The sequence below is a fragment of the Cygnus atratus genome, chromosome 4 (genome assembly GCF_013377495.2).
Source record: "Cygnus atratus isolate AKBS03 ecotype Queensland, Australia chromosome 4, CAtr_DNAZoo_HiC_assembly, whole genome shotgun sequence".
In the NCBI taxonomy this organism is placed as follows: Eukaryota; Metazoa; Chordata; class Aves; order Anseriformes; family Anatidae; genus Cygnus; species Cygnus atratus.
In genome coordinates, this window is record NC_066365.1 from 52,757,478 (window position 1) to 52,785,441 (window position 27,964).

Genomic DNA, 27,964 nt, shown 5'->3' on the forward strand with positions numbered 1-27,964 from the left:
CAGAACGCACCCTACTGCCTTTAAGCACAAACAGTGAGGTCAGCATATTACCACGCTTCATCCCTTAAACAGAGTGCTGAGGAGGGGTACTTTGGGATTCTCTGTGGGTAATTTAGGGGTTGTATTGCTCAGGATTAGATTGGAGCACTCTTAAATAACAGAAGAGATAGCAAGTTTTGCTGTTGTTTTAAAAACTAAAAGCCTACTAACGAACATTTAAATACCAGCCGTATTTTGCAAACTGCTGAGGTAGGTTGGGAGACGAATAACATAATAAAGCCACTGTCGCTGTTTTTTTTCCAGTTTTTGAAACTTAGAGTAAGAAAAGCCTTTAGTGTTAACTATTTGCTTACTGGGTCTAACTGGTTGCGTAGCTCCCTTCTTGTACCTTTCCCTCATGTCAAAGAATACTTCATTCACATAAAGTAGAAGAAAACAGAAGACCTGAAATGCTGGTAACTGGTTTTAGTGCATGAGGACTAGTCCTTGGTCATTTGGGGTGGGAGAATAAAGATACTTTCAACTAGGAGTGCTGACCTCCTAATGAAAGGCTAGTATTTTTTCCCTGCATTCACTCAGGGTACACAAAGATGGCAAAACAAAGGTTTTATGGCTATTAATAATGCAATTAAAAAGGCACTCTGGAAAAGGCTTCAACCTACAGTAGGAATGAAACCATGCACTACAACCCCATACGAACCTTCTATTCTAGTCGTCACCTCACGCTGCTCACCCTTCACTGCTGTGGATAAGCTACCAGATAGGTTCAACCTGTCATCAGCCTAACGTCAGCTCTGCAGTAACATGCTATCGTGCACATCTGGCATCCCACGAGAGCAGTCTGAAGGAGTCATCTCAAAGCACTGTTCTCTGCTCTGACCAGCGCGTAACAGCCATTATCGAGAGCCACCTCATTTCCTCAGGACATGGAAAAGGCCACCTGAAATGCCTACGTCGGTTTCTCTGCCTGACACATTCATCCTTAGAAGAAAATTGAGGCCAAAACTCTCCGGGCTTCTGTCAGAAGACACTTTCACTATGAGTCTGACATCATTTCTTCCGATTTCTTTCTTACATAAGCTACGGATGACTCCAGTCTGCAACTATCACCTGCATGAACAGAGGTAGATTTACGTCTTCCTTCAACCGCCTGCCAGGTCACAGGCACGCAGATGGGGGAGATGTTACAGTACAGAATTCCTGACCATGAATTTTCTGCCATGAGCAAGGCTCTGGGGATTGCATCCAAACTCTGGAAGCGACAGGCCTTTCTGCTGACCAGCGTACCACATCTGCTGTTTTAACACAGATCTGGGAAAAACTGTGCAGACCAACCTATTTTGAAGGGCTGGGTCTTTGGGATAATGTGATTTTTTAAGTTACACTACTATATTCTTGCAAATTACAGTTGTTTTTGTTAAGAGTTATAATACAGTAATACTTTTTTTTTTTTTTAAATAAAAATTTGAAGTATGAGATAAAAACGTCTTCATAGACTTGAGAGTTCAGACCATTTAATTTTAGAGTCTGATCTACGGTAAAAAATCTTTTTATGAGAGTATGTTAAAATCCTTATGCAAAGCATTTATTATGTGGCTGCATTACCATTTATAAACATACTAAGACTTAAGAAACCCCAACAAAACATAAAAAAGAGACAGGCTGGCTAAAGGATCAGACTCTAGTAAACTAATACTCAAATTTCTCATACCACTATAATTCAATTGTTGGGCTTAAAGTATAAAGCATAAGCCTAAATGAACACTGGGTTGTCACACTACCACCAGAACTCAGCCCATCTCCTAGGGAGGTGAGGGACTGGTCAGCAGCAATACGTTAGCTATAGGGGAGGCAATATAGGGGAAGAGAGAGATGCACTGCATTTCAACCCTATCGAGTTAACCTTCTTGTGCCTCTCCCCCTTCAGAAGACACCATATTGCCAGCACTTTACCACATAACAGCATGCCCAGCTACACCATTCTGTATTTTTTGCTCTGCATTTTGCAAAATCTGATCTGGAGAGAAATGAAGATGCCCCAGGATATCACCACAGTCCCTGCCAGGTCTAAAATGGCTCCCACTTCTATACTGGGCAGAACGTAACAGGAATCGGAAAGTGACAGGAATTGGAAACCTGACAGAGGGCCACAGGAAAGTCTGGGGAATGGAGAAAGGGGAAAGAGAACCACGAGCAACCTCTTGCTGCCCCCCAATAGAAAACTATTATCTTATGCAGTGTTCACATTGTTGTACTAAGCCTATAATTATGTCTGGGGAGTCTCCAAGCAATCACAGCGCCTAGCCAGGGTTGTCTCCTTTCCTCCAAGTTACACTGAATATTGCTTTTTCGGGAGCTGGAGACAGCCCTGGGCTGCTGTCACAATCTGACAGCCACTAACCAGCGAGGGGAACTCTGTCAGCCTAACAAGGGGGTTTCTAGGTTCTGCTGCTGGAATAAATAGCACTGAGTCTAGGGCTCAGTTCAAAGCACAGTTTTCAAAGAAGATTTGACAAACATTTTGGAAGCATTTTAAATGTCAGCTCAATTTATTTTTCCTACTTGTGAGCCACATTTTATTAGATTCTTCCTAAGTACTTCATCTTCAGGAGGAAAAACACAATCTTATATTTATAAGAAATTTAAAGACAATTTAAAAAGTAGTTGCTCTGTAAGCTGTAGCACATCTGGCAAGGATGATAATAAGGCTTGAACATTTATTGTTTTGCCTTTTAAAACAAAATTAGAATCGACGTGCAATAAACAATATTATTTATTCGCATCCTTGCTACTCTTACATTACACAACCAAACACGTTGTGATGCCCCTTTGAAGGCATCTCCATGTACTTTCTCTCATCTTTGCATTTAATACAGACGTGTAAAACTGTGGGGAAACGTGAACAAATCAATCATACAGATAACGCTTTATGAAATGGCAGGAAAGACTCCACTGTAAAGTATAGTATTTCTGTGTTGCTATGCTAGTTATACCTCATCTCTTGATTTGATTGAAAAGATTTCTACTTCTTGAAAATGATCGCATTTACTCTGTGGGCAGAGGACAAGGGCTTTGCACAGCGTAAAGGAAATACATCTGCGTAGTACAGGTCTTGTAAAGAATATTCAGTCCGTGATTCTAGCCTTTATCATTAGAGGAAAGGTTGAAAAATATAGATGAGTCTCTGCATATACTTGTTATTAAAATGAAACAAGAAAACCCTCTCTGCCATTTCTATTTTGTGATTTAATCCGGGAGACAAGAGAAGGTCATATGCATTTCTGTGAACAGAAGGATATTAAAGACACTATTATGTGGGTAGTCCCCAACTATTTCTTTGCTTCTAAATGACTGCGCTTTGTGAGAATAGCTAATACATTCACAGAGCTGTTTAAATGACATTGCATATTATTCTGAACTACAGTTCACATGCATCCACACACAATAAAAATGTTTAAGTGCAATAAATGTCCCAGTCCTACTACTTTTGCAAAATGTAAGGCATTGAGGTGAAGAGCTTAAAATTTAAGTTTAGTATATTACTAAATTACTCCCAACCTAGAAGGGATTCAAGAGAAAGATTTAAAAAGACAATAAAGGAACAGCCAAAGATATATTTTCCTGATAATTATTCTGAAGATCACAATGAATTTCATTGTACTTTAGGTTTTCCTTTTTCTTACTGGTTGAGTTGTACAGGTCACACTTTGTTTTTTTTCCCAACACCCAGCCCAGATTCAACCCAACTGTCCTTACCCATAACTGATTAGAGGCAATGGAAATTCAGAAGAAAAACAAAAGAAAAGAAAAAAAATGTGAAAAAAGGGGAAAAAAAAGAAGAAATAAGGCTTTAAGCAACAGCTGCATATTAGTGTTATGCTCAGTTTTTATGGGCTTTTATATATAAATTATTTTTAGCTGCAATGTAAGCCATATTGCATTCAATTTTTCAGTGCTTTTCTGAAAAATTTATTTGCTGGAACACTGCAAAATAATAATGAGGCATCAACTGCATTTTAAATTAGTAGAAAGACTGGAAAGCATGCAGTGTAAGTTGTTTAAAACAGAATCTTGTGAACACAAGACAACTTACTCTGCGTCATCAGACACAGCAGTTCTGGGGCCGAATCTACAAGACCAAATACAAAATTAGAGTGTTGGTAAATACAGTAAATAGTAATTGCAACTGGACCCATCCAATTTGGGTAACATTTCCTTGAACATCCAACCTGTACTACTAAAGCATACCAACAGAGAACCAACCATGCTGTTCAGAGATAATGTACTCGATACACAAAACTTACCTAATCATCTGATGGTCAAACTGCCCAAGAAAACTGCCCATCCCTCCCTGACTAATGCCCCCATTGTAAAAATGTACTACAGCATACCTAAACCAGGTTTAGAAAATAGTTAATGAAAATAGACAATATATTGACGTTTACATTAAGTGGCTCACATGCAATGAACGGAGACAAAACTTAACAGTTACATTCCACAGTAGTGCTCAAATCACCATTACAGTAGGGTAAATTTTTTTTTTTTTGTGAAGCTGAAAAAAAGGTACTGGTAATACACATGTCAGTGTGTCATTCACTGAAGTGTCTGTCTTGTTTTGAGTCATGCAAATGCCATGTTTGTATCTGGGATTTATCATAAAAGAACATGAAGTACAGAAGTTGACACTGCAGCATTTTCTAATCATAGAGAAGCAAGACACACATCTCTGAAGATGCCCAGCAGAGTCCAGTTGAACCTCTGCTACTCATAAGCTATTTTTTTTATTCACATAAACAATGCAATCAAATATTTGCTTTCATTAGCTGTAGAAAAGAAAACAATACATTATACAGATATTCTTTTTGTTTCTCAAAAGTCTGTACTGGCATACAACATTTTAGTTTGGACTGAAAACACACCAAACAAAGCAAAATCTGAATTCTGAAGTGTGCACACAGTAGGAAAGCAAGGGGTGTACAAGCTGCGTGGTTCACACCATACAGAGCTCACGTTTGCAGATGCTCATCCTTGGCTGACAATATTTCGTTTTTGTTTTCCTCAGGAACCTCCTGAAGCTTAGACGTTTGATCAAGGTGGACTTCATTAAGGCTATGTTCACCCACTTGGGCAGTACACATATTATCATCTTGTCCGGCAGGAGGGAGATCACATCTTTCCTGCTCTTGCTGCTCTTGTTGAGGTAGCATTACCGGTTTTTCAGAGCTAGTATTGCAGACTTGTGGACATTTTTCAGGCCTGAGTGAGCCAAAGGCAGCATTGCAAAGAAACGTATAAAGCAACATTTGAAAAATCACATATACATAATGGAAAGCATAACCGTAAGTTATCAAAAAAACTCACAAACCAAAACAGCTAATAGCTGACAAGCTAAATGAGACAGTGCCCGAAACGTAATTATAATAGAGTCAAATGCTTGTACTTCCATTCTTCCATGCCAGTAACATAGATTTCCCTGGACAACCTGAAAAATTAAAACTTTATGTACATATTCAACCTAAGGTCACTTCAACATCAAACCACTGTTCAATTCTACAGTAGGTGACAGTGTTTTCCTTCTCCTGGCTGAGCTGTACATCAGTTTTTCATTTGTGTATGCACAGGTGCACGTGTATCCTTCCCTTCTCATGTACTTTGAAAAGGCTGAGGAGTGAGAACTTTCCAGTCTCACCTGCACGTGGCTCAACCAGCCAATGCATAACTCTGTTCTGAGGCTTACCCCTCCAACGTCCCCACGTAGCCCTGCTCATCTGAACAAAGACACCACACCTTATCGGGGGAAGCTAGTTCCAGAGTCTTCTTTTCCTGTTTGGGAGTCACCGGCACTGGCTAAGCTATAGACAAGCACCTAATCTACCATATCCAGCACCTTGATTCTTGCTGGAAATATTTTTAATGATTAGCTCATATTTAATCAGAAAACTCTACAAATGTAACACAATCTTGCTATATCTATCTGTTGTCACATGCTATTAGTTTTGCATCTGCTAGATCTCTGGTCTGAGTCTTCAGACAGCTCTACCAAAAGGGACAGAAAACCTGTGCTGCCTATCAGAGCTGTTTGAGCAGGAGTCGGCACAGATTTAAGGACCAGTATGGAATAAACCTCTGCTGAGCCAACAGCAACTCTTCCAGATCAGGAGATCTAGACAAACAGTCCACAGGACTCACTACAAGGGAAAGAGAGAGAAGCAACTTTCTTACCTCACAGTTTTCTTTTCAAGTTCTCTAGCTGTGCCCTGCTTAGTCTGCTGCTTTGAAAATGGCATGGGAAGGAACTGTTTAACACTTGGCCCCGGCTGTTTGAGAAAAGCTCCAGTTCTTCTGGCCAACATGTCATCTCTTTGCGGGTCTGGAAATTTCACTTTGTTTTCTGTTCCACCACTCTGCTGATGAGGGATTTCAAGCTGTTCTTGGCTCTCTTCTCGTGTTACAGTGCTGCTCAGAGAGACAAGTGACACTGTTCCGTGATAATGTTCACTTGTACAGCCCCCAGCCCAGCAGCTGCTGAGGCAACGTGGGGTACTATTACTCAAAACACAGCTGCAGCGTGATGGACAAGTAGGCATCTTCAGCTACAGCGCAGGGAATGAGAGCAAGAGGAAACTAAACCGAGTGCCACGCTTACGTAGGAGATATGTTAGAAGTTGGGGATTGCATAAAAATATATGCAAGGAATTGTTCGCTTAGAAGCTGGCATAACAGTCTGGAGATTGCAAAAGAAATCCCCCCAAAAGATGAAAGACTGTTTTCATGCTGAACGGCAATTAACAATTGAAGTACTTAAATATTATGAAAGAAAACAGACTGTTTTATGTTCATAGGATACATTCTTGTAAGTAATTTCATAAAACAGAGCACATGCCATGATGAATGGGTAAAACACATCTTTAAAGGCTGCGTGAAGAATGGAATAACATTGCTGACTGATCTCAGCTCACACCACACACAAACCAGGCACGAAGCTCAGAGGGATCTGCTGCTTCTGTTCTCTGACCTTTCTGCTTCCCGTGGAGTCTTCAAATCCTTCTCACGAGCTACCGCCTCCCCTTGCCGTTGCTGCAGCAGATGAGGAGTTACTGGCAGGGGAAGGCAATGCATATGAACGGGGCTCGTGGTACGCCTCTGGAAAGTCCCCATCCTTCTAACCAACATATCATCTCTCTCAATGTCTGGCAAATGCTCATCGCGTTCTTCCTCGGTGCTTTCTTGCAGTTTGTTTGAACTGCACAGGGTTTGCTTCTCAGAGCCGATGGAAGTGGCAGGGATGGGTGATAGCGTTCTCCTGCAACATTCATCTGTACCTGACTTTGCTACCTCACTGGCAAAGAGGTGGTGAGGAGGGGTGAGACAGACAAAACGTTCCCAGGTCAAATGAGGCATAGGAGCTAAGTCCTTCAACTCAGTTTGCGAATGTTTTATAAACACACAAACTTAACTGAATGAATTGCTTGCTAAATGCACTCATTAAAAACTCTTGCTACAGCCACAGACTAAGCAATTAAAGAAAAGCCAAATAAATGTAAGTTCTATTAATATGTTAACTTCCCCAAGCTGCAATTCTCTTCCAGATAAACACCAGAAACACAGAACGCCAATACACCTCGGTTTCAGCATTACATCTTCAAAAAGCAAGTAAATCCATTAGGACTGAAGAAAGCATGTTTTGAACACCACTAAGGCCAGAAAGCTGAACGCCAAATCCCTAACGTATTGAAAGCAGGCGGAGAAAAGCTGCGGGAGTTCAAGCAGCATAGGGCTTTAAAGATAGCTCAGGTTCTGAGATACCAGTGGTTTCACTGATAGCCAGAGACGTTGAGGTAAGCTGTCAGAAAACATATGCACAGCGTTGTTTTGCACAAGCCTAAACACATTAAGGGGCTGTGGAAGCGTCAGATGACTTCTGAACAAGGCCGTGCGTGTCAACAGCTCTTTGGTACGTGCCACAGTCCACCCCCATGCAGAGCAGCCTCTTGCAAGACCAGGGCTCGCTTCCAGCTCAGCAGTGCTTCCTATGCCACACCAATACCTGGGCTCGTTCTGTGGCTTAGATGCTTCATCGAAATGGAGCCTGCCAGCAGTGGCTGAAGGAGAGCTTTCGACGCCAGAGGGAATCCCCACACTGTCTTTGTGGCTTTCCTCTTCTGCTTCACCCCTGCGGGAAGCCCTGCCAATGCTGAGCCTGTCCCATTTCTGTTGATCGATCTCAGTTACCGGCCCAAAATGCACAAACTTCTGCTTGGGGCTACCAGCCTTTTTGTTTGCTCTGGCTTTGCGGACAGCAAAATCGTCGCGGGCTGATGCTTTCACTGTGACTTCAGCTGGTGGAGGAGTGTCACTGGGACATTTGAGATCTTCTTCACTAGTCAGAATGAGGAATAAAAGAGTCCCCCCCAAATGAGACCCCAGAATAAAGCAAATTAAATGCTCCTAAGTTTTTAAAGGGGTTTTATTTTAAAATTCAAGGACACAGGTACAGAGAGGTGGGGCACACTGTGGCCTGACAAATAAAATCCAAAGATACCAAGGACCAAAGATACTGTTTACCTGCTGGGAAAACATCTATGAAAGTCCTTCCTTAGAGGAAGGACCATAGCATAAAAATAGTTCCAGAATTAACACTTTAACCTAAAAAAAGCCATAGTTCCCTGATGCAGACACAGACCATGCACTACATGGGACTGTGCAGCACCAGTACACCCCGCTTGTCATGTGGGGGTGCCAGTGGCACGAGAGCACCAGGAAGGGCAACTCACTTATCCTGCAGAAGGGGCACTGAATCTTGATTTGAAGGTTGCCTTTAATAATTCACCTCCAAAGGAATGGGGAAACTAATAATATTTTTGAGACGAGAGAGTGATTGATTCTCGGTGGTTTGTATTAGAGCTGAAATTCCACACAGTAACCACATTGTTAGGAGAGCGCCTGAACAGATGGCGACCTCTAATTGGAAAATGGCATGCGCCTAAACAGGAAAGCCAGGAGTTGTTACCCTTTCCTATTGGAGTCACAAATCACCTGCATTCATTAGAGTCCATCTCCACAGGGAAATAGCCTAGAATAACGGCTTTATACCAGCTCCCTTTGTGGAGAGTTAGTTTACAACACAAGCATCTCTACGCCATACAACAAGGTTCCTGCAACTTCTGCTTTAGTGACAGATAGCACTGGTATATTTACTCAGCACAGTAAAATACCATGCAGATATATTAGCTCAGGTCTCAAAAGCAGTACAGGCACATTAATGCAAAGAGATGCTGATCCTCAGTTAAAACCCTCAGGGTATAAAGCCCCAAGTCCTGCAGATAGCTCGGTTAGCAGCACTACATGGACCTTTCTGCTGGTCAACCTCCAGCAGCTTCACAGCAGACTGATCCACAAGACAAAAGGAACCTTCCTGGGATGACAGCAAAAGCATCCAAAGGCAGAGCTACTATGAAACCGGATTTTTCTTCATAATGGACACACTTCCATTTCCCGATAGACAGCATCCCTACATAGATTTTTGGACTCCTCCTGAAAATCTAGGTAGGTAAAGACTTGCTGTCATGAAGGCATTCTGCAAGGTTAAGAACACAAGCACACACAAATGGATTGTGACAAAATAAACACGCTTCTTAGGGTGCCAATCCTGTCCACAGGAAGCACAGGATGACACCATACCTGGGATCCCCTGACAGTTTCAATCTCTTCCAGGTCTCCATATCTGCTTTTGTTATAGACGCATTCACAAAAACCGTATCTTCTTGAAGCTGAGGAAGGACACTCTGAGATTTCCGTTTAGCCAAATCGTCTCTCTCAGTATCAGGTACTTTCACTTCTTCTTCTTCCTCTGCCTTATTCTTCTCAGTTTTCAGAAGTGTGTTCTCTTTGTGCGTCACTAGTTGCCTTGCTGCTGCCACATGCACCTGGCTTCCTCTAATTTAACACACATGCCGTTTCAGCAAGAGAAGATATTTTGAGGGAGCAATGATAAATCAGTGTCATTAGAAGAGGTTCAGAGCACAGGAAGATAAAACTGAATTTATAAGCAGATTATTTTACTTTTATTTTAGGAAGTAAACATGAGAAGTTTCGACATCAAGCGATTCTACCTACACTATCCCGCTCATGCACTATTGAGACCACTTCATTTCATGACTTCTGTTCCTACCTCGAGCAACAAAAACTTTGGAGTTATTCCTGTATCAAGCATTTCTGCAATAAGCCTTCTCTTAAATAGTTACAAATATCTCATTTCCATAATATTAGTGAAGTGAATTCAAGTTTTGCTCACAAACATACTACAGAGTTTCTTTGATCTGAGAGTCATGTCAATAGCATTAGAATATTAAAATCTGGTTATGTGTTCTTCAGATGCTGTGCCAAACAACTCATTACAAAATGTTAATGTAATCAAATTACCAGCAACCAAAAGGCAAGTTATGCATTACTGAAAAGAGCTACTAGATATTCAAAGAAAATTTCTGAATGTATCAGCAATTACATTCAAGATCCCCTGTAATGTGTATATAGTGGTTTTACCTAGGATCACTTCTCTTTGCACAAATAAATTTAAAAAACTGTTTCCTGAAAATGGTGCATACCTAGCAGATACCTATATTCAGCAATTTCCTAAAGGTCTGTATCACTGAGTTGAAGAAAGATTTTTTAGTCCAAAATGTTGTAAGCCATGCTCCATTTCTAAAAACAATACTATGCAAGAAACAATAGGTTTATGTGTGACGATTCAGTGCAGTATAGCAGGCACGGGTATGCAGTGCATTAACTAATGACTTAGATCTGAGCCCATGATTTATGCAGAGTATTAAAAGGGTATTAGATGAAAAAATTGCATCCAAAAGCATGCTTCTAAAATGTTCAGCAAAAGAGGGAACTGATGTGCAAACATATCTTCAAAGTTTATTGTCCACTATTCACACTCATAAGCTGCCTCAACTTGGACAAAGAAATTGTCTGGTTGTTGTTATTTTACACTCGGTCAATTTAAGCTCATGGTCCTGATACTCTAACACAAACTTTCAGTAGGTAATCTGTACCTCTTTTTTGTTCACTTTATGATAAAGCATTTGCATTACTTTACCTTGAATTTTTTTTGTACTCCAGACAGCTTTAGCCTTACAAAGCAACATGAAATTAAGCATTATAATAGAAAAAGAAAGACCATGAATGCACACCTTGCACGTTCCTGCTTTTCCATCTGCAATGGCTTTTTATGGTCTTCCAGTTTACCTTTATCTTTATTTGTGTAGGGTCCAATTATAAAGGAGTTAAATGGAACTATGTGTTTGGGCTGATTCATTCTGGCTCTCCGGGTGGCAAAGTCATCCTTTTCTAAATCGGGAAGTCTACTCGCTGCTTCATCTTCCGAACCAGAATCCTTCCTTTGATAACGTGTCATGAAGGGGTTCTCCTTGCGAAGGATGATGTCTGGGGTGCTTCCATTGTCTTCACATGCTTGCGTTTTACTGATACAGAGCAAAAGTAAAGAGAGCTCTTGATGCACGAGGGGAGGGAGAGTGGAGCGGCAACACACACCTCCAGGTCATAAAACAAGCACAGATAATGAAATACATTCCAAGCTATTGTTAGATTTGGCAAAGACTTGTTATAAAAAAAAAATAAATCATATACAGGTAACAAATCTGCAAGGACTTCATACAGAAATCAGTAACGTTGGATCTTTACTTATTTTAGTGACAGCTAGAAGAAAAAGAACTTGTTTACCATACTATGTGAATGTAGTACTGTAAATGGCAGTGTTAAACTTCTTGAACACTTCAAAGAAAGAAAGATTTGATGCAAATACCTGATCCCTGGCCAACGCTGAATCCTGAAATACCAGATAATATCCGGCACATTTTCATCTTAATGGCTCTTTTTTTCTTTCTTTCTTTTTTTTTTTTTTTAATACCTGAGTAATCACTGAGGTTGCATGCCCTAATATTCTTAACTTTTTTTTTCTTTTTCATGAACATTCGTGCTTGATTCTTTCTCCCAGAATAAGCCCTCTATGCTGATGCTGACATACAATAGGGTGTTGAGTCTGCTAGAGATAGTAGCGTGCTGGCACACAGTGCCATCTGCCTTGGTCACAAACGACAGCAACACCAACACAACCTTGTTGCCTCTGAAGATTACAACGATAAAGACCCTTGACATCTGGTGCCCAGAAAGAATAAGCTTATTTTAACTTGCAACAGTCAATATTCTTAGCTAAACTGAAGAGACAGATGGCAAGAGCTAGGCCAATCTCACGTTTGAAAACTAAATTGTATTCAATGATATTTTGGAAGTTGGATATTGAATATTAGAACGTTCCGTGTAGTACTTTTGTAGGCTGCAAATATTTCACTTTTCCTCCTTCTTACAGCACACCTTGCTATACAAAGGAATAATAGGGTATCACATCAGATTAAACAAACTGATATTAAGAAAGAAAATCTAAACCGCTTAGGGGCTGTTTCAAGTCTCTTTTCTATTTTAGAAAACACTACAGCTATAATTAACTGTGTTTCTAAACATTATAAAGTCCTACACACTCCCTGTACACACCACTTATTTCATGGCTTCAGCTGCCCTTTCAAAGTATTGCTAAACAAGCTTTAGAGAAAATACACTGATCTAAGGCAGCTGAACTCTTCCTAAAGTTTTAGGCACAAGAGAACAGATACCTAGAAGTCACATGCACTGGGACCTGTTCTGCCAAATAAGCCAGGGAATACGATTAACTTGATTAATTTTTAACCAGACTTTACTACAGGTACCATTACTCTTTTCTGAAAACTAATAATTTGGAAATAATTTTCAGAACTCTGGCCGTAAAGAACACGTATAAAATCACGCAGTACTCCATTAAATCATGTTCATATATACTTCTTAAATGAAGATCCATAAGATGAATATTTTTTGTCTGGTAAGGTTGGGGGTATTGTTTTATACTTTCAGTTTCTAAGAATTATGTATAACCAAGTGATTATTCAGTAAAAACTAATGAATTTTTCAAGTCTCATGTCTATCAATGCTATTGAGCATCAAACATACTATTTCTGAGATGGGTGTTTTCAGCTACAAAGAAATAGGGACTTAAAATATTCAAAAGAACAACTATGAGTCACTGTAATGAATAACTGGAGAACTTAGGGCTTTTAGTATGTAACTAGACTTCCACAATTGTTTCTAGGTTAAGAATATTTTCCATTTATTTACATTTTGTTTTTACTGAAGTCAGAGATAAACTGTGATGTTTTGGGGTCTCCTGAATTCAGTGTGCGACAGTTTCAGAAGTGTCTTTTAAGGTCAGTTTACCATAAAGATAGCAAAGAGCACAGATGTGAAGCTTGCAATGAGTATTTGCCAATCGTTCCTGCACACCCAGCTCCAGCCTTTGCAGAAACACCACACACATCCACGCTGCTACAGTAGGTGCTGCCTTCCACAGCGTCAGACCCTGGGTGTTTGTGCTCCATGAAGCAGGGTCTCGTACAGGCTTGTGGATCCTTCTGTTGCATTTCAGAACAATGAGAGGGTTTTGCATGCTTCTGCACCATCAAGATAAGAGTCCACATCCCTTTCACAAAGAACGTGCCAAGAATTCTTGGTTTGCTCACATTTCTCTTACCCTCCCTCTCTCCGTCATCTATTAGAACAGACATGATTCTTCTCCTCTTTTTAGGGAGTCTCTACGAATCTGATCCATATCTTTCAAATACAATAGTGTAAATAAGAGACAGATGCACACAACAAGCAAGCATGAAGGACCACACGTCAATAAAACACTGTGCTATAAAGAGACAGTATAATCCTTTGGGAAGGGTGAATGCTTTTTGGCATGCAGTTGTACAGCATCTAGTTCAGTGGAGTCCTTTCCGAGAACATGCTACAGCAATGGAGATAAGTACTTAGATTCCAAACAAAAAATGCATTTGCATACAAGTTCAAATCCTTCCTGTGTCAGACCCAGAAATGTCCCCACTGAGTTTCAGCTTTAGGAACAATTAGATGCCTTGTAGAACTCAAAGTCACAGTGGGTGTCATCCAGAGGTCAAAACGTCGAGAGGAAAATGCCTGTAAACAACTCAGAGCGAGTGGAAAACAACTGAGAACCTCAGGTGAAAGGAGAGAGGCTGACATTGTAGAAAAATGTTCAAAGAGGGGCAAAAGGAAAAAGAAAAAAAAGATCAGAATACAGAACCAAGAGAGACTGAGAATTGTTCAGTGCCATTAGTGCACAGAAATTTAAATCTGATTTCAAGGAAAAAAGAGAAAATTGAGAGGTTCAAAGTACAAGGAATGAGAATGAGACATTAAGAAAGATGATCAAATGCTCTGCTGTATCCTGAAGCATCAACACTGAATTCTTCCCTTTCCTCACTTGCTATTCTTCCACTTCCACAAACACACCACTTTCCTTACAGGCCTGTGTCCCCAGTACATTTTCTGCTGTGTCTTCCTATGATCCCCAGGAGCAGGCTGCTACTACACTACAGTGAAGCTTGGGATACAAAGCTCAGCTTTTTGAACCTCAGCTTGGGCAGAAAACCAGCAGCTCCTCCTTCCTCCAGCGGCCAGATTCTAGGAGTTAGTCTGCTGAGAGCAAGGAGGGACCGTGGCAGGTTATATCTGCTCCCTTCTCTCCTTCAGCCCTGTCAGGACAACAGACTGTCCAAGGAAAGAGGAGACCCAATCTCGTGCCAAAGACCCAAACACTTGCCCAGATGTGCTTCATTCCTGGAGAACAAGCAAGTGGACCAAACATAGGGTTGGAAAAGGGGCTCTTGGCTAATTTGGTGAGCATCTTCCAAACACAAATGCAGGCAGTGCCACTTGTTGTTTGCTGCACTGCCAAACACAAGCTATTACTACATATCACCAATACCAGCCTTGGACTCAGAACATGATTGTTCTTGTATCCTACTGGTTTATGGATTCCTGATCAATTAGCACACTAGCTGAACCTGAAGGACTAATTTCTGACGGACAGTCCTTCTTTATTAGGACTTTGTAAAGTAGTACTCCACAACCACATGCAAACACTGGTTCTTGACAGCTTCTGAGTGACCTAGGAAAGGGACATATGACAGTGTACAAAGAGTGACTTTCATTTGCACATGATATATGTGCACATGGTTGTAGACCAGCTTAATTTACGTAAGCAAGCTGTATAACATAAGAGCTGTACTTTCAGCTACTACTACACTCCAAAGCCCAGACTGTAGACCAGCATCCACCAAACTACCCACCGTCAAGATTTCACCCCATGATTTACCAAATTCATATCTCAAGAATTTGCCTCAGTCAGAATAGAAATGTGGTATTTTCCTCAATAATCCAAAGGAAAATGTTTTAGATGGAAGGACATTTGGACACTTACCTTTTAGCCAAATCATTTTGATCATTTCTAAGAGCCTAGTCTGCAGGCATGGTGGTTAAAAATCTGCTTTGCGGGCCATCCGCATGGAAAGAGATTTTTCATGAGGACTTGATATCTGATCACGGAAAGGCATGGCAGTGAGCCAATGCATCAGTCAGCTCTTTAGTTAAAGAACAGGAAATAACCAAATTGAACCACATCCAAAAATAAGTAACACAGGTAATAAGTGAATAACTACTGATACTCCACGCCAAAGTCAGTCAAATGGTGATTGCTGAACTATGCCTCCACGTTTTAACTGGTACATGTGTTAACAAGCACTTTATACTTTTATAGTTCCTGCCTTTAAAAATAAACGCATCATTTATTAACACAGCTAAGAACATTAACCACATAAAAACTGAGTCAGTAAACTAAAACATCCCATCGCCAACAAGTACGTATCTGAAACTTTTGCCTTAAGAAGGCATTTTTAATACGCATTTCTCTGTAGTTTTTATTAAAATGCAAGAAAGCATTAAGTGGGAAGTGACATGTAGTTTGTGTAGTAGTTTCCTTGGAGTTTGTTGTATGCTGTAACACAATACAACTGCTCAACACAAATGCAGTTAGCATCATACAGCTCTCCAATGCACAACTGCCACTTCACAAGCCTTTTCATACCAAGACCTTCACTAAAAGGCTAGCCATTGTGAGTGCTTAGCAGGCTGGATTTTTGTTAGAAGTGAAATCACAGTGGATTGAGGAAGCCCACGCTTCAGCCAATCCTAAAAATATGAAGCGTGCACAATTTCTCACACAGTTGGGCTAACCTGCCATAGCGCTGGGCTGCTGACATGACCTTAATGCCAGCTTGTTCCAGTCTTCGTAACTTTCTGATCTCTTCTGCATCTTTCCCCTCGGGTGCTGATGTTTCTTTTGTACTACATGAAGGAGACTGGTCTGTGGAGTTTCCTTCTCTCTGACTGAAACCTACTTGATTTTTAATAGGGCTTTCCTCAGGAGCCACGGAGCCCTTTTTCTCCTTTTCACACAGTCCTGACGTTTCATTCTGTTCTTCTTCTATGGTTGCAGGTTTGCTATTGAATTATACAAGGTAGTTTAATGTATGTTGTGCCTGATACACAGATACTTATTTACTATAAGAAAATTTTTTTGATATCAAGACGTCAAAGGATATTCCGATGGATGGCGCAGGAGGATAATTATGCTCTTTAATGGAAGTTGCTCTGAGGCCAAATCAGAGGTGAAGTATCAGTTGACAAACCCAGCACCCAGAAACATGTATAGCCACAGTTATATAAAGCATACTAACGTACAGGATACAACACACATATCAATTAATTAAAAAAGCAGGAAAAACATTACCTATTTTGATTAAATGCAACAAATTGTTGCTTATAACTATCATTTGTCAGTGAGTAATTGTCTTGAGAACTGAGAGAGGTCATCTAGAGCATTGTTGTCCAGCCTTGGGTTGAGTCAACCACCATGGTGGTTATAGTAACCAACGTCTTGTCAAACACAAGCAGGACAACGCATTGTATGGTAAACAGTAATGACATCAAGACAATGAGTTCCTCATTGCTTTTCTACCATCTTCACTAATTGCTACAATTGATCAGTACCATCTCAGCAAGAGATTTATGACAGCAGAAGGCGCTCCATACATCTTATGAAAAGAACAATAATCAGCTGTTTAAAGCATGGTCAGTGAGGAAGGGAGAAGTTAGACAGTCCAGTCTTACCTGAAAGGTCTGTCTCCTAATGGTGAAGTCGCGGTGCTCCAGCTCTTCCGATACTCTTCTCGCTCAGCTTTCTTTTTCCGAAGGGGAGCAGGTACATAGAAAGTCTGATTACTCTTGTTCGGGAGGTACTGGTTAAAAGGCACAGCTGATTTAGGTTCACCGTGTGAGGTCCGCCTTGCCAACATATCATCTTTTTTCACATCTGGCATCTTTCTGTGTGGCAGGTCAGTTTCTGAATCACTTCCTCTCCCTAGTGAGGAAGGAGAAAAAAGCCCTTCTTTTCATTTCCATCCAGGTTTTTTTAAATTATAAATCAGAGAAGACACCACCAAAGAAAAAAAAAAAAAAAGAATGTGAGTACCAAGAAATGAACTCATTTTTACCTGTATTTATATTTAAAAATCAGAGACTGAAGGTAGTGGCTGCAGTATCTACATAGACAGTAAACAGTTTTTCTATCAACCCTTATTTTGTACCCCTGACAAACTCATCTTCAGCCACAGGTCATGATGCAGGATATTCTGACAAACTCAGGGTCAGATTAAGCCAGATTTGTCACTCACACAGGACAGTTAGAGACGCTTACTTGACTAACTGACTCCTAGTCGTTTGTATGGGTATGTTTGACCTGGTTCACACTCCTGAACCTAGACTTACACTTCTGTATCACAAACTTAAGAAAAAAAGGGCTTCATATTGCATTTTTATCCGAACAGCATGAATCTGGATGTTTCTGCAGACACATATTAACTGTACTTCGAATGCACACAGCATCAGCTTTGGTCAAAACCCAAGAATATATATTCCTATATAGCATCAGCTGCTATAAACCATAAGACTCAGATGATCTGTCTCGAGTCTCGCCAGCTGCCTGGTCAGTCAGTCTCCAGTTCAGTGCAAAACAGACAAGGAAACTTCATCCTCAGATGGAAAGGGGCAATCTGCAGCATTTATGGGTTAGATCAGTACTGAAAAGACTGAAGCATCGTTGTTGACAAAGAAATCAGGAGAGAGAGGAAAATCAAGAGTTGCAGAGAATAAGATGGGAGATGAACAGAGCTGAGCAGCTACTTTATTTTGTACAAATGAACTAAGCCTCCTGATATCTGCAACCCATTTAAAAATCGTGTTCACAAAAGCTTAGCAAAGACTATTCCAGCTTGCATATACAGTTGAAAATAAGGCTCCCAAATGGTGGGACAAATACATGAAAGGGCATTTGCAGTGGAACTGCCCTCACAGCCATTTGGGAATACACTTCACAGACATTCACTGGATTCCCTGCACCATCATGAGCCTTTTTAAGTAATTCACAAAGAAACCATATAAATAGTTCTCTCCCATCATCACAGGCCCTGGTTTGATGAGTGAAATACTCAACCAATTCTTCGATCAGCACTCAAAACTTCTCCCAGCTTTGGACTGTTGTCTCTCTGGCGGTTGGCCTCTTTGCAACACTTGCATATGCAATAGCTGTTCTCCCTCCCTGGGGCGAGGGGGAAGCCACCCAGGTTGTGTCCTCTTGCTAATTCACTCTGCTAATAAATTACTAGCTAATTCACTGAGCTACCTCATGAAAAACTGAAAACAATGAAGTCATAAAAAATCACAAGTAGCTTTGTATAATTCAAAGTAGGGGGGAGGAAAAGAGGTCTAAATATGCTAGGAATGTTTTTTTGCAAAGAGCTTTTGAAGCAGATTGCATGATTCAATGTTTGCATGGAGAGAGATGAAGAGGGAAAGGAACAGTAAGACAAGACAAGACACAATGGAAATGAGTTAGACAAAATTCACAATGTACTTTTTGCCAGTAAGATTTTGCTTGGACAATTTTGGTTAAGAGCATATGAAAACTAACAATGTGATTGGTAACCTCAGTCTGTACCTAACAGAAAGTGAGATGCAACCAAAAAATCACAAGTGTCTGAGGACAGCAGAGGTTTGAAGAGCTGTAATACCATTACACTAAGCAGGGCCAGCTTAAAAGAAAGCGAAAAGATCCCTTCATGTTATCTGCTATCCTATTTGCTCTTGACTTTGTTCTGGTGTTTATTTTTGTACTGCATGAAAACTAGTCTTGAACAAGCAGACAGAATGCTGGAGCAGAGAACCACAGCAGCAGCAGAACTAAAACAGATTCCTCTCCCTCATTACTTATGTGCCTACAAGCACATCCAAGCTGAGTACTTCAAAGAAAAACAGCTTATTTAATTATTCATATTTTACTCATAAAATTATTTTCAGCTCAAATTTGAAAAAGGAAAATCACTTGAATCACTTGAAGCCAGAGCACTGAATGGAAGATGCAGCTGTGTTCTACATTTATAACATTAATTTTGTTCTTCTGCATTTCCAAGTAGAAGAAGAAACAGCCAGTTTCCACAACCCTTAACAAGCAGTTATATACTACAGACTTGCACACAACAGTGTGTCAGGGGGCCTACACGAGTTCATAAAAGGCACCACGCACAACTGCCAGCCAAGCAAAGGATTTATGCATTCCCAAATACATTCATTAGTGGCTCTGTGCAGGTCAGACTGCAGTTCTACCGCTTTAAATGCACTGTTCTGCTCTATCACTGCTTTCGTTTGCTTTGTGCCAAGTGACAGGGCCCAGGTAGGACACCAGAGCAGTCCCTGAACAGAGATATGGACTGCAGGTGGCATTAGTGAAGGTGGTATTACTCAATGCTTCTAACTGAACTTGTCGTCACTTTACAATCACTTACATGACCTCCATCCATGATTTTTTTTCTAGGAGCACAAGGAATCATAATTTTATTCTGTATCATATTCTTGGGTTTTTAAAGATCCTATCTGAGCTGAGAGAGAAGCAAAGCAAGCAAAACCTTTTCCTCCATCCAGCTTTGCATAGATAGTATTTCTATCAACAAGCACATGCAGCTGAGTGAAATCCCAGCCTCTTGGGGCCACAGAAATAGGTCAGGCAGAGAAGAGGTGAGCCAAGCTACACCTCAGCTGCAACTCTTGGAGGAGTCAGCTGTGAAGTTAAGGCAGCAGAAAGGAGGAAAAATGGGACGTATTAGAAAGGATTTGCAAGACAAGTCATACATGTGCAAACTACATCTGCGTGCACCCCCAGTCTGGATATGGTTAAAAACCAATTTTTAAGAACAAGCTTTCTATGCTTGCATCTTATTTTGTGTTTGTCATGGACTCAAGAATGTGACAAGATAGTATGTCTTAGCTGTGGCAAACAAGCAACCACAAAACCTTACTAAAATCTGCTAATACAGCAGAAGCTGATGGGAAGCAGCTACAGGACTGGTGTAACTGACTGCCCAGCAAACAGGCAGGGACCTGGGACGCTTCTTCAAGCAGCCAGGACAGAGCAACACATCTTGATTAGGACAGGTGAGATATGCCTATTTGCCAATGCCAGACCTTCGTCTCACTTGAAAAGGCAGAAAAATGCTTTGTAACACGGAGACTGTCTTCAGTTCAATGTCTTAGGGGGCATGAGGCTGTTTCAAGGAATCAGTCCCAGCACGTGGTTCTGGATGGTCGACCAGCATCAGTCCCAGTAAGACAAGCCACTCTAAACAGCCAGGCAGCAGCACAGCAGAGGTTAACTCTACTCTACCCACAGCTCCCTTATAATTCATCTGTGATACCAGCTCTCCCTGCCAGCTTTCCAGTTTAAAGGAGTTCCCCATCACCTCAGGAAATCTCTCAGGCGTCCGGTTATGATTAGCACCAGTTTCCTTCACGCTGCCAAAAGCGGTACGAACATCTGGTTCCTACCAAAAAGTCTTTCTGCCCTTCCTTTTTTATTAAATAAATAACATTACTAAGGAGAAGTGATTCATGTGTGGAATATAACTTCATGATGAAGTTCAACTGACTCATTCATGCATCGTGAATGTAACCAAGCAGACGGAGCCTGAATCAAGCGTCCTTTTGTTCTGACCTGGAATCCTGCTCAAGACAGGTAACCTAAGTGCATGCTCTACACCTGCCCCCTGGCAAATCCTTCCTCACGCAGCATGCTGTGTTTACAAGCCTCAGAAAGCCTGTGAAAGACAGACAAGAAAAGCAGAGAAGCAGATCCCCTTCTGTAAGCCAAGAACTGCGTGTCCTGACTCAAAGGTGTACAAAGATGGACACGGCTCTGAATCTGGGAGCTATTCAGTTGCCCAATTTTCTAAATACCACGAAAACAAACATGGTACTTGGTGACATGTTTTATATCAGACTTGAAAACTCTGACAAGTATCAGATATTTCCATGTCATTTATCTGGCTAGGGTTTATCTAGGCAGCATTTTGTTCACTTCAGTATTTCCCCTCTTCCTACGCTTTTATTTCTTGCTCCAGCCTAGTTCAAAAGTTAAAATGAGTCTGCACAACATCCTCTTACACCGTAACCCAGAAAAGCACTATCCCAATCATAAAATTACACTGCAATGACGTAACTCATTTTCCAATGCTACGCTATCCTAACTGAGACAGACTTCAAGTAAGCTGTTGGCAAAGTCATCTAAACCTCAGGGAGCACAAATCAGCATTCACACAGCAGCTCTCCCGCTGGATTAGTGATTCAGAGGCTGCGTCCAGCTTCCGAATGGCACATTTGCTCCAGCAACGCGTGTGCCTCACTGTGACCAGCACTTACCATCACTGCTTCCTCTGAGCACTACATCTGGAGACGGTGTCTGCTGCGAGCGGGAGCCAAAGGAGTCCAGGCTGTCGAAGGAATCATCTCTGCCGTGGCGCGGTGGGGAGAGGGAATCGCTGCGCTCGGAGTCCCAGCAGTCTATATAACCGCTGTCACGAATGCTGCGCTTTGGACTCTCAATATCCTCTGTTTCCTACATGGGAGTACAGCAGGTAGCTCTTCATAAAGAAGCCACTGACATACCAATGAGATTCATTACACATCAGGTAACAAAGCATCTTGCGAAGTGCTAAGAATCTCTTCCCCCCAAAAAGATTTCCTTGCTTTCTGCCCCTTCTCCCCTTCAAAACGAAAGTGCGAGCTTGCAATAAAACCCTGTTTTATGCGGATCGAGAGCGAGGCGTGCTATTAGATTAGCACGATGAACTGAGAAAAAGTTGCAACAATCGAGTTAATAAAGCGATCAAAACCGAGAGAAACCTGAAACTTGACTTGTCGTCCACAGTCCATAGCACCGACAAAAGCACTAGCATTTTAACATCATGCCTGCATCAGGTTTAAGTCTGCTGCCTTCCAAAGGATTCCCCCCGCCCCTTGCCTATCTATTGTATCTGGCTGGGACACCAGCAGACAGCATTTGTTGTTGGTGCTTCAGCTCGGCAAAATAATGAAGCAGTGTGCCCCAGCCTCCCTCTACCTTGAAGAGAAATTCCTGTTATGAAAGAGGGATGTCTTTCTGAAGCAATCAGCAATGAAAAATATGCAAAACGCTTTTCCTGATGCCTCAGAAGAATTCAGTTGTGCTCTTTACTCTTTGCCAGCTCCTGGCTCTGGGGGATATGAAAGCACTTGTAGCTGACCCACATGTTCAGAGCAGTGAGAACAATGGTTGTCTTTGACAGCCCTGTGATTATAAATTCTTTCCAGTGCAAGCAGCACATACTAAAACACTGAAACTCCAGCAGAGGAAAAGGTCAATAGAAGCCATCCTCACCCTTGCATTATAATAAATCCCTTGTTTTAGAGAGTGTCTTAACATTAATTACAATAGCACAGGCGGAGAAAAACAAAAATAACTACTTTCATTCAAAGATAAACCTGTTTTTTTTCTCCCCCGACAGTAAGTAAAGTCAGAAATGTGGGTGCCATTATCAGACTGACATTTTGCGACCCAAAGAGACTGGAATGTGTTGTTTTCCCCTCTCCTTCCAGCAGCACTTGAATATTAATTCCTAATTAAGAAGCACCCCCTGGTTACCACTAGCCGGAGCACAATGGCTACGTTCAGCTCAGCTCCCTCTGTCCCTGATGGCTGAGGTTTTACCCGTGACCATGCTGCCAATGACGAGGTCCGTCCCGAACATCCCCGTGTGCCCTGGCAGGCCACCTCCGTAACAAAGCACGTCTGCTGGAGAAGCGACTGCGGGAGGAGAGCGCTGCGGCAGCACACAAAAGCCTCCACGGTGGAAGGCAGGGAGGCTCGAAGCGAGACGGAGACGTCAGACCCAACGTCCTGCAAACTTCTTGGGAAGAAGGCTTAATTAGCGCCACGCACTGTTACACTGCCGAAACACCACGTTAAGGACAGCAGTAAAGGTTCCCCTAAGGCCAAGCTGAACTGTGGTAACGTCAGTGAGCAACCTCGCTGCAAACTGAAGCGAAAGTATTTCTAAAAAGAAAATGTATCTATCAAAGTAGTAATTGAGTCCTACAACATTTCCCTCCCCATTCCTGCTTAGTGCATGAGCTGAATACTGACAGAAATGCCAGGGAACGAAGCTCTGTCTCCTTGAAATCTGCATGAGTTACACAGATCCAAGAACAAAACTAAAAATCCTATCAAAGCCCTGTTTGTGACACGATCCAAAATCCTTTTAAAATCCAAATTCCCTAAATCCCCTCATCTCTTCATACCAACCAGCTATTCTCGATCCTCAGGCACACTTCCATTTTCCTAAATTACCGTATGTGAGTGACACAGAAACGCTCAGCGGCTACAGGACTTAAACTCGGGCAAGCAAAAGCCCCATCCTGTGTTTGCTATCTTCCAGAGTTTGAAAACAGTCCAATTGTGAACTAATGAGTTCTGCAGACCCTCCTTTCAAAGGCCTGTTTATGTTAATTCTGCGTGCAGCTCACCAGGAATTAGGAGGCAGGCACCAGGATGGTGTCCTAGACTTCTGCAAACATGCTCTTTACAGCCTTCCCCTTGGCAAACCACCCTCCCCGCCAAACACCGCCTCACAGACGGGTACTTGTCCTGCTCTGCACAAACGTCATCTCCCAAATGTTATCAGTGGGAAAAAGAAAGTGGTTATCTGCAGGCCCGATAGCGCACAACCAGCCTTTCATATTACCTAATTCAAAACATGGCACGTCGCTATGTGGTAGCAAAAGTGGGACTGCCAAATGCAAGATGCATTTCTGCAGGAACTTCCCCCCGTTAAATATAATCAAAAAGCCATGGATGTTTTGTCGTTGGGAACTTCCAGTTTAAAAGTAAAGAGGAACGTGTATCCAAATAGTTAATAAAATTAAAAACAGAGTAGCAGGAATAAAATTAGAAATGAATAGTTCTTTCAGTATGAGAAGTAGAAAAAGATGAAGCCAAGACAACTTACATCTGAGCTGTCTTTTGATTTGCTTATTAAAAAAGAAGGGCTGGGAGGATTTATAGCAGAAGAACTAAACCAGGCTGAATTTATGGTGGATTTAATTATTAAATTCTGTGGAAAAAAACGCCAGTAGAGAATGTGATAAAGTGTCTTTTCATCACTCAAGCTCAGCTATAAAGAACATGAGAGCATTACACAGCATGATTAACATGTTCTATTTTATGACCAAATCCTCTTCAGATTCAGTAACAGAGAAGGCCAGAAGAGCCAAAGTGGAATACCACAGGGGTATGGAGTAGAGAGGTGAGCTCAAAATGAGTCGCCAGTGGCCCTCGTATCAGCACCACCTGAGCAGACTTTTCACGACTGCAAAGAGCTCTGTTTTTACATGAAAGGAGTATATAGCTTCCAGCTTTTATGGGATCTCTACTCCACTCCCCGTTCCAACATCTGCAACAAATCAAGCCCCAGACTCTTGCTTTTGTCTTCAACCTGCAGCGCTCGGCTCTGCCCGGCCAGGCGCTCTGCTGTCAGCTCTGCGGAGAACCCTGCCTTCTGGGGCCAGCCTTCTTCATCCCACAAAAGGGCTCAAGGAGACCTCCAAAAGACTCTAATGGTTAGTTAGGTGCGTAGATATGACCTGGAGAAAAAGGAGCCTGATGCTGAGAGATTATACATTAAAAAAGCTATGATGCCATGTGGCACTAACATTATAAAAACCTGCACTTCGGCTATTTTTCTGCCTTAGCTCCGCTGTCCACCTTTGTTTCACCTTTCAGATTACAGACTTTGGAGGGGGGACTGCTCCTCTTGCATCTTCTATTTGGAAACAACTCAAGTATTAACTTAATTTCTTTATTGCTTAGTCTCAGTCATATCACTCGCGTGGCAAAGTCCTGAGTGATTAGTGCAGGCCTTGTCAAATGAAGAACAAAATGCATCTCTACAGAGAAGCGGGAAGTTCCCTTCTCTCCCCATTTCCGTTTGTTTTTTCCACCGAAACTGGGCTCACGAACAGTGAGTTTATCAATCTAATTAGGGTTCTCTTGTCACACTAGGATGTAGGAACTGCTATCAGTCAGCCAAATATTTCTTCCTGCCTAGCGGCAGCTCATTGCTGGCCCTCTGAGACCCCCGACTGAAGAGCTGCAGCTGGTACAGATGTAGCAACACGCAGCTTGAGGAGAGTAACGAGCAATGAGGTTTTGTCCCCAAACCTACTGCCTGTGGTGACTCGGCAGGTACATGAGATGGGGAAGGAGTGGCAGGCATGAAGCTGTTTGGGAGCTGCAGACCATATCTCATGTCATTTCACAAGCTGTATGTCCAATATACACAATACTGGGTGCTTCCATCTTCTTACGTGCCCGCTCCTTGCTGCTGTCACCCCCAGTAAATGCATGCTCGGATATCAACACTAACCACTACTGAGGTTAAGTGTCCCGGGTTGCAACCATGCTCCAACACTCAACCACAAATCCCCAAACCACTCTACAGCAATGGCAACTTTTCCTTTCCAGCAGAGTTCAGCTCTTCAGAAACCGCTATGCCCTTTGTAAAATATCACCTCTTCCTTCTACCCTCCAGCTTTATTTAGATACTTTGGTTTCATGCTTCATGTTGCAACTCAAAAAAAAAAAAAAAAAAAAAAAAGAGCTGCCCGTAAGAATCAATGTTTTAAAGAAATCTGCTCCTGTAAGTCCTGCCAGCTTACTTTCAACTCTTAGCTCCTCTAGCTTGAAACTCTGTGTCATAAATGAAAATAATTCAAACCAAAAACTAAGGAAATGAAGATGACAGAGACACATGACAATTCTAAAGCCCTGCTTCACATCAAGTGCTGCATCATTAATATCACCACCAACCTAGCTGCCAAAAAAAGTCATGTTTATGGCGTGGTAGAGTCAGACACATTTTCGAAGGAGGCAGGGGTTTGCTAAGTAATTTGTACTCCAGCCCACCATCTCTCATATTTAGCACTGAACAGGTTATTCATGGGAGTAACAGTTTCAACTACATTCCCAGTCCCAAAACGTAACAAAACAATACCTTTCTCATTTGTGCCAGCAAACCTTCAAACTCCTTCAGGTTCAGGGTTGATCCGCTATATGACGTGCAGCTGTTTGCCGCTTTCCCTAGCCAATAAATGGTGACTAATACCTGCAGAAGTTAATAAGAATTAATTGAAGCCATCCTCACAGTTACTTAGCTTAATTTACTTCCCTTAAGCATTCCTCATTTATTCTAAACCACACAGCAGCACAAGACTTTGTTATAAACCTCCATTGAAAGTGCAGTGTCTGTCAATGGCTAAGCATAAATACATCAGGCAACTATGAAAATTTAATCACGTAACTTAACACATTATATTCCTGGTATTACTTTTATAAAAAATGGAACTGTCACGTCCGCCTGGAAAGCAAACGCCAAAAATAAATCTAAATAGCAACACTAGGCAAGAAATTTGAAATAGACCAGAAGACACTTGTAAGTATACCTATTTGTAAATAAAACAACAAAAAAACACAACTAAAGAGTACTAGCGGTCATTAATTAAAACAGTGCTGAGTAATGGAATAAATACAATATCTGAAATGTGTTTCTGCCTATTTCAAGGAAAGAAAAGGTAGTTCCATTTTTAATCATCTTAATACAGTTTATCAGTTGATACAGGAACTTTACAGGATCGCTTTATTCCCACCGATCTGTTAGCTTAAAAAATGCTCAGCCCAAGATTAATCAAAAGCCACGAGCATCAGATTGTTTCCGTTACACTCAACTGGAAAGAGTTAGTGGTTGCATTCAAGTTCTGACGATGTCTATCCGTAATTCCAAAGTCAATTCAAAAGTAGCATAGAAGAAAAGCCAGGAATTGCACTTGCAAATGTTTATATACCCTCTCGCTCCTTTAGGTAGCAAAGAAATCTGATCTGACCTAGCTGGGTCTGCAGTCGTTTTAGGGAAGGAGAAATTAAGATGCTCAGGATGATCACATCCAACACCTCCAAAAGCACCAATATTGAGGTCACACAAGGAAAGCAAACAGTCCTTCTCTAGACCCATGTGTCTCCACTTATCTGGCTGCAATATCTTTAAAGGTACCTGTGCAGCAGCAATTTGGACTGGAAACTGATCACCAAATGAAGTTCAATTCTGTGCTTTGCACTGGTTAAAAATATCAAAGCACCACCTCAGAACTTACGGCATTTTCTCATGTAGTGCTCATTACTTCTGCCCATTCCGTGACACAGCAAAGTATTTAACTGCAGAACAATCAGGAAATATTTTGATGCGGAAAAGATGTGCAAACAATAATAAATGATAATTGCCTTTAATAGCTGCCATTAATCATCTTATGAAGTTAAATAAACAGAAGTACATTATTCTATGTACTGATGGGACAGGCCCATGTAATGTATACTATAAAATGAATTAAAGAAATAGGGCTACAAGAAAACCCATGGGGGTGTTGGGGACAGGCATCTCTGCCAGGCCTTTCCCTAAAACGTGCACCCAAATTCCTTCAGTACTTCCTCCTCAGTCACATATACTAGACTCCTGATAATCTTTTC

General features: G+C 41.5%; 1 protein-coding gene across 1 annotated transcript in view; it reads right to left on the reverse strand.

The window, feature by feature from the left end:
- The window catches only part of LIMCH1 (LIM and calponin homology domains 1), a 174,457-nt gene that overhangs the window by 37,725 nt on the left and 108,768 nt on the right, over window positions 1-27,964 (reverse strand). The window contains exons 7-17 of the mRNA XM_035549530.2: window positions 26,442-26,552; window positions 21,775-21,970; window positions 17,140-17,389; window positions 16,204-16,470; window positions 11,196-11,486; window positions 9,682-9,936; window positions 8,048-8,380; window positions 7,016-7,339; window positions 6,223-6,456; window positions 5,011-5,256; window positions 4,094-4,129 (exon numbers count right to left, since the gene is read on the reverse strand). Of these exons, the coding sequence (XP_035405423.1) occupies window positions 4,094-4,129; window positions 5,011-5,256; window positions 6,223-6,456; window positions 7,016-7,339; window positions 8,048-8,380; window positions 9,682-9,936; window positions 11,196-11,486; window positions 16,204-16,470; window positions 17,140-17,389; window positions 21,775-21,970; window positions 26,442-26,552 (2,543 nt within the window). The remainder of the gene's footprint in view (window positions 1-4,093; window positions 4,130-5,010; window positions 5,257-6,222; window positions 6,457-7,015; window positions 7,340-8,047; window positions 8,381-9,681; window positions 9,937-11,195; window positions 11,487-16,203; window positions 16,471-17,139; window positions 17,390-21,774; window positions 21,971-26,441; window positions 26,553-27,964) is intronic.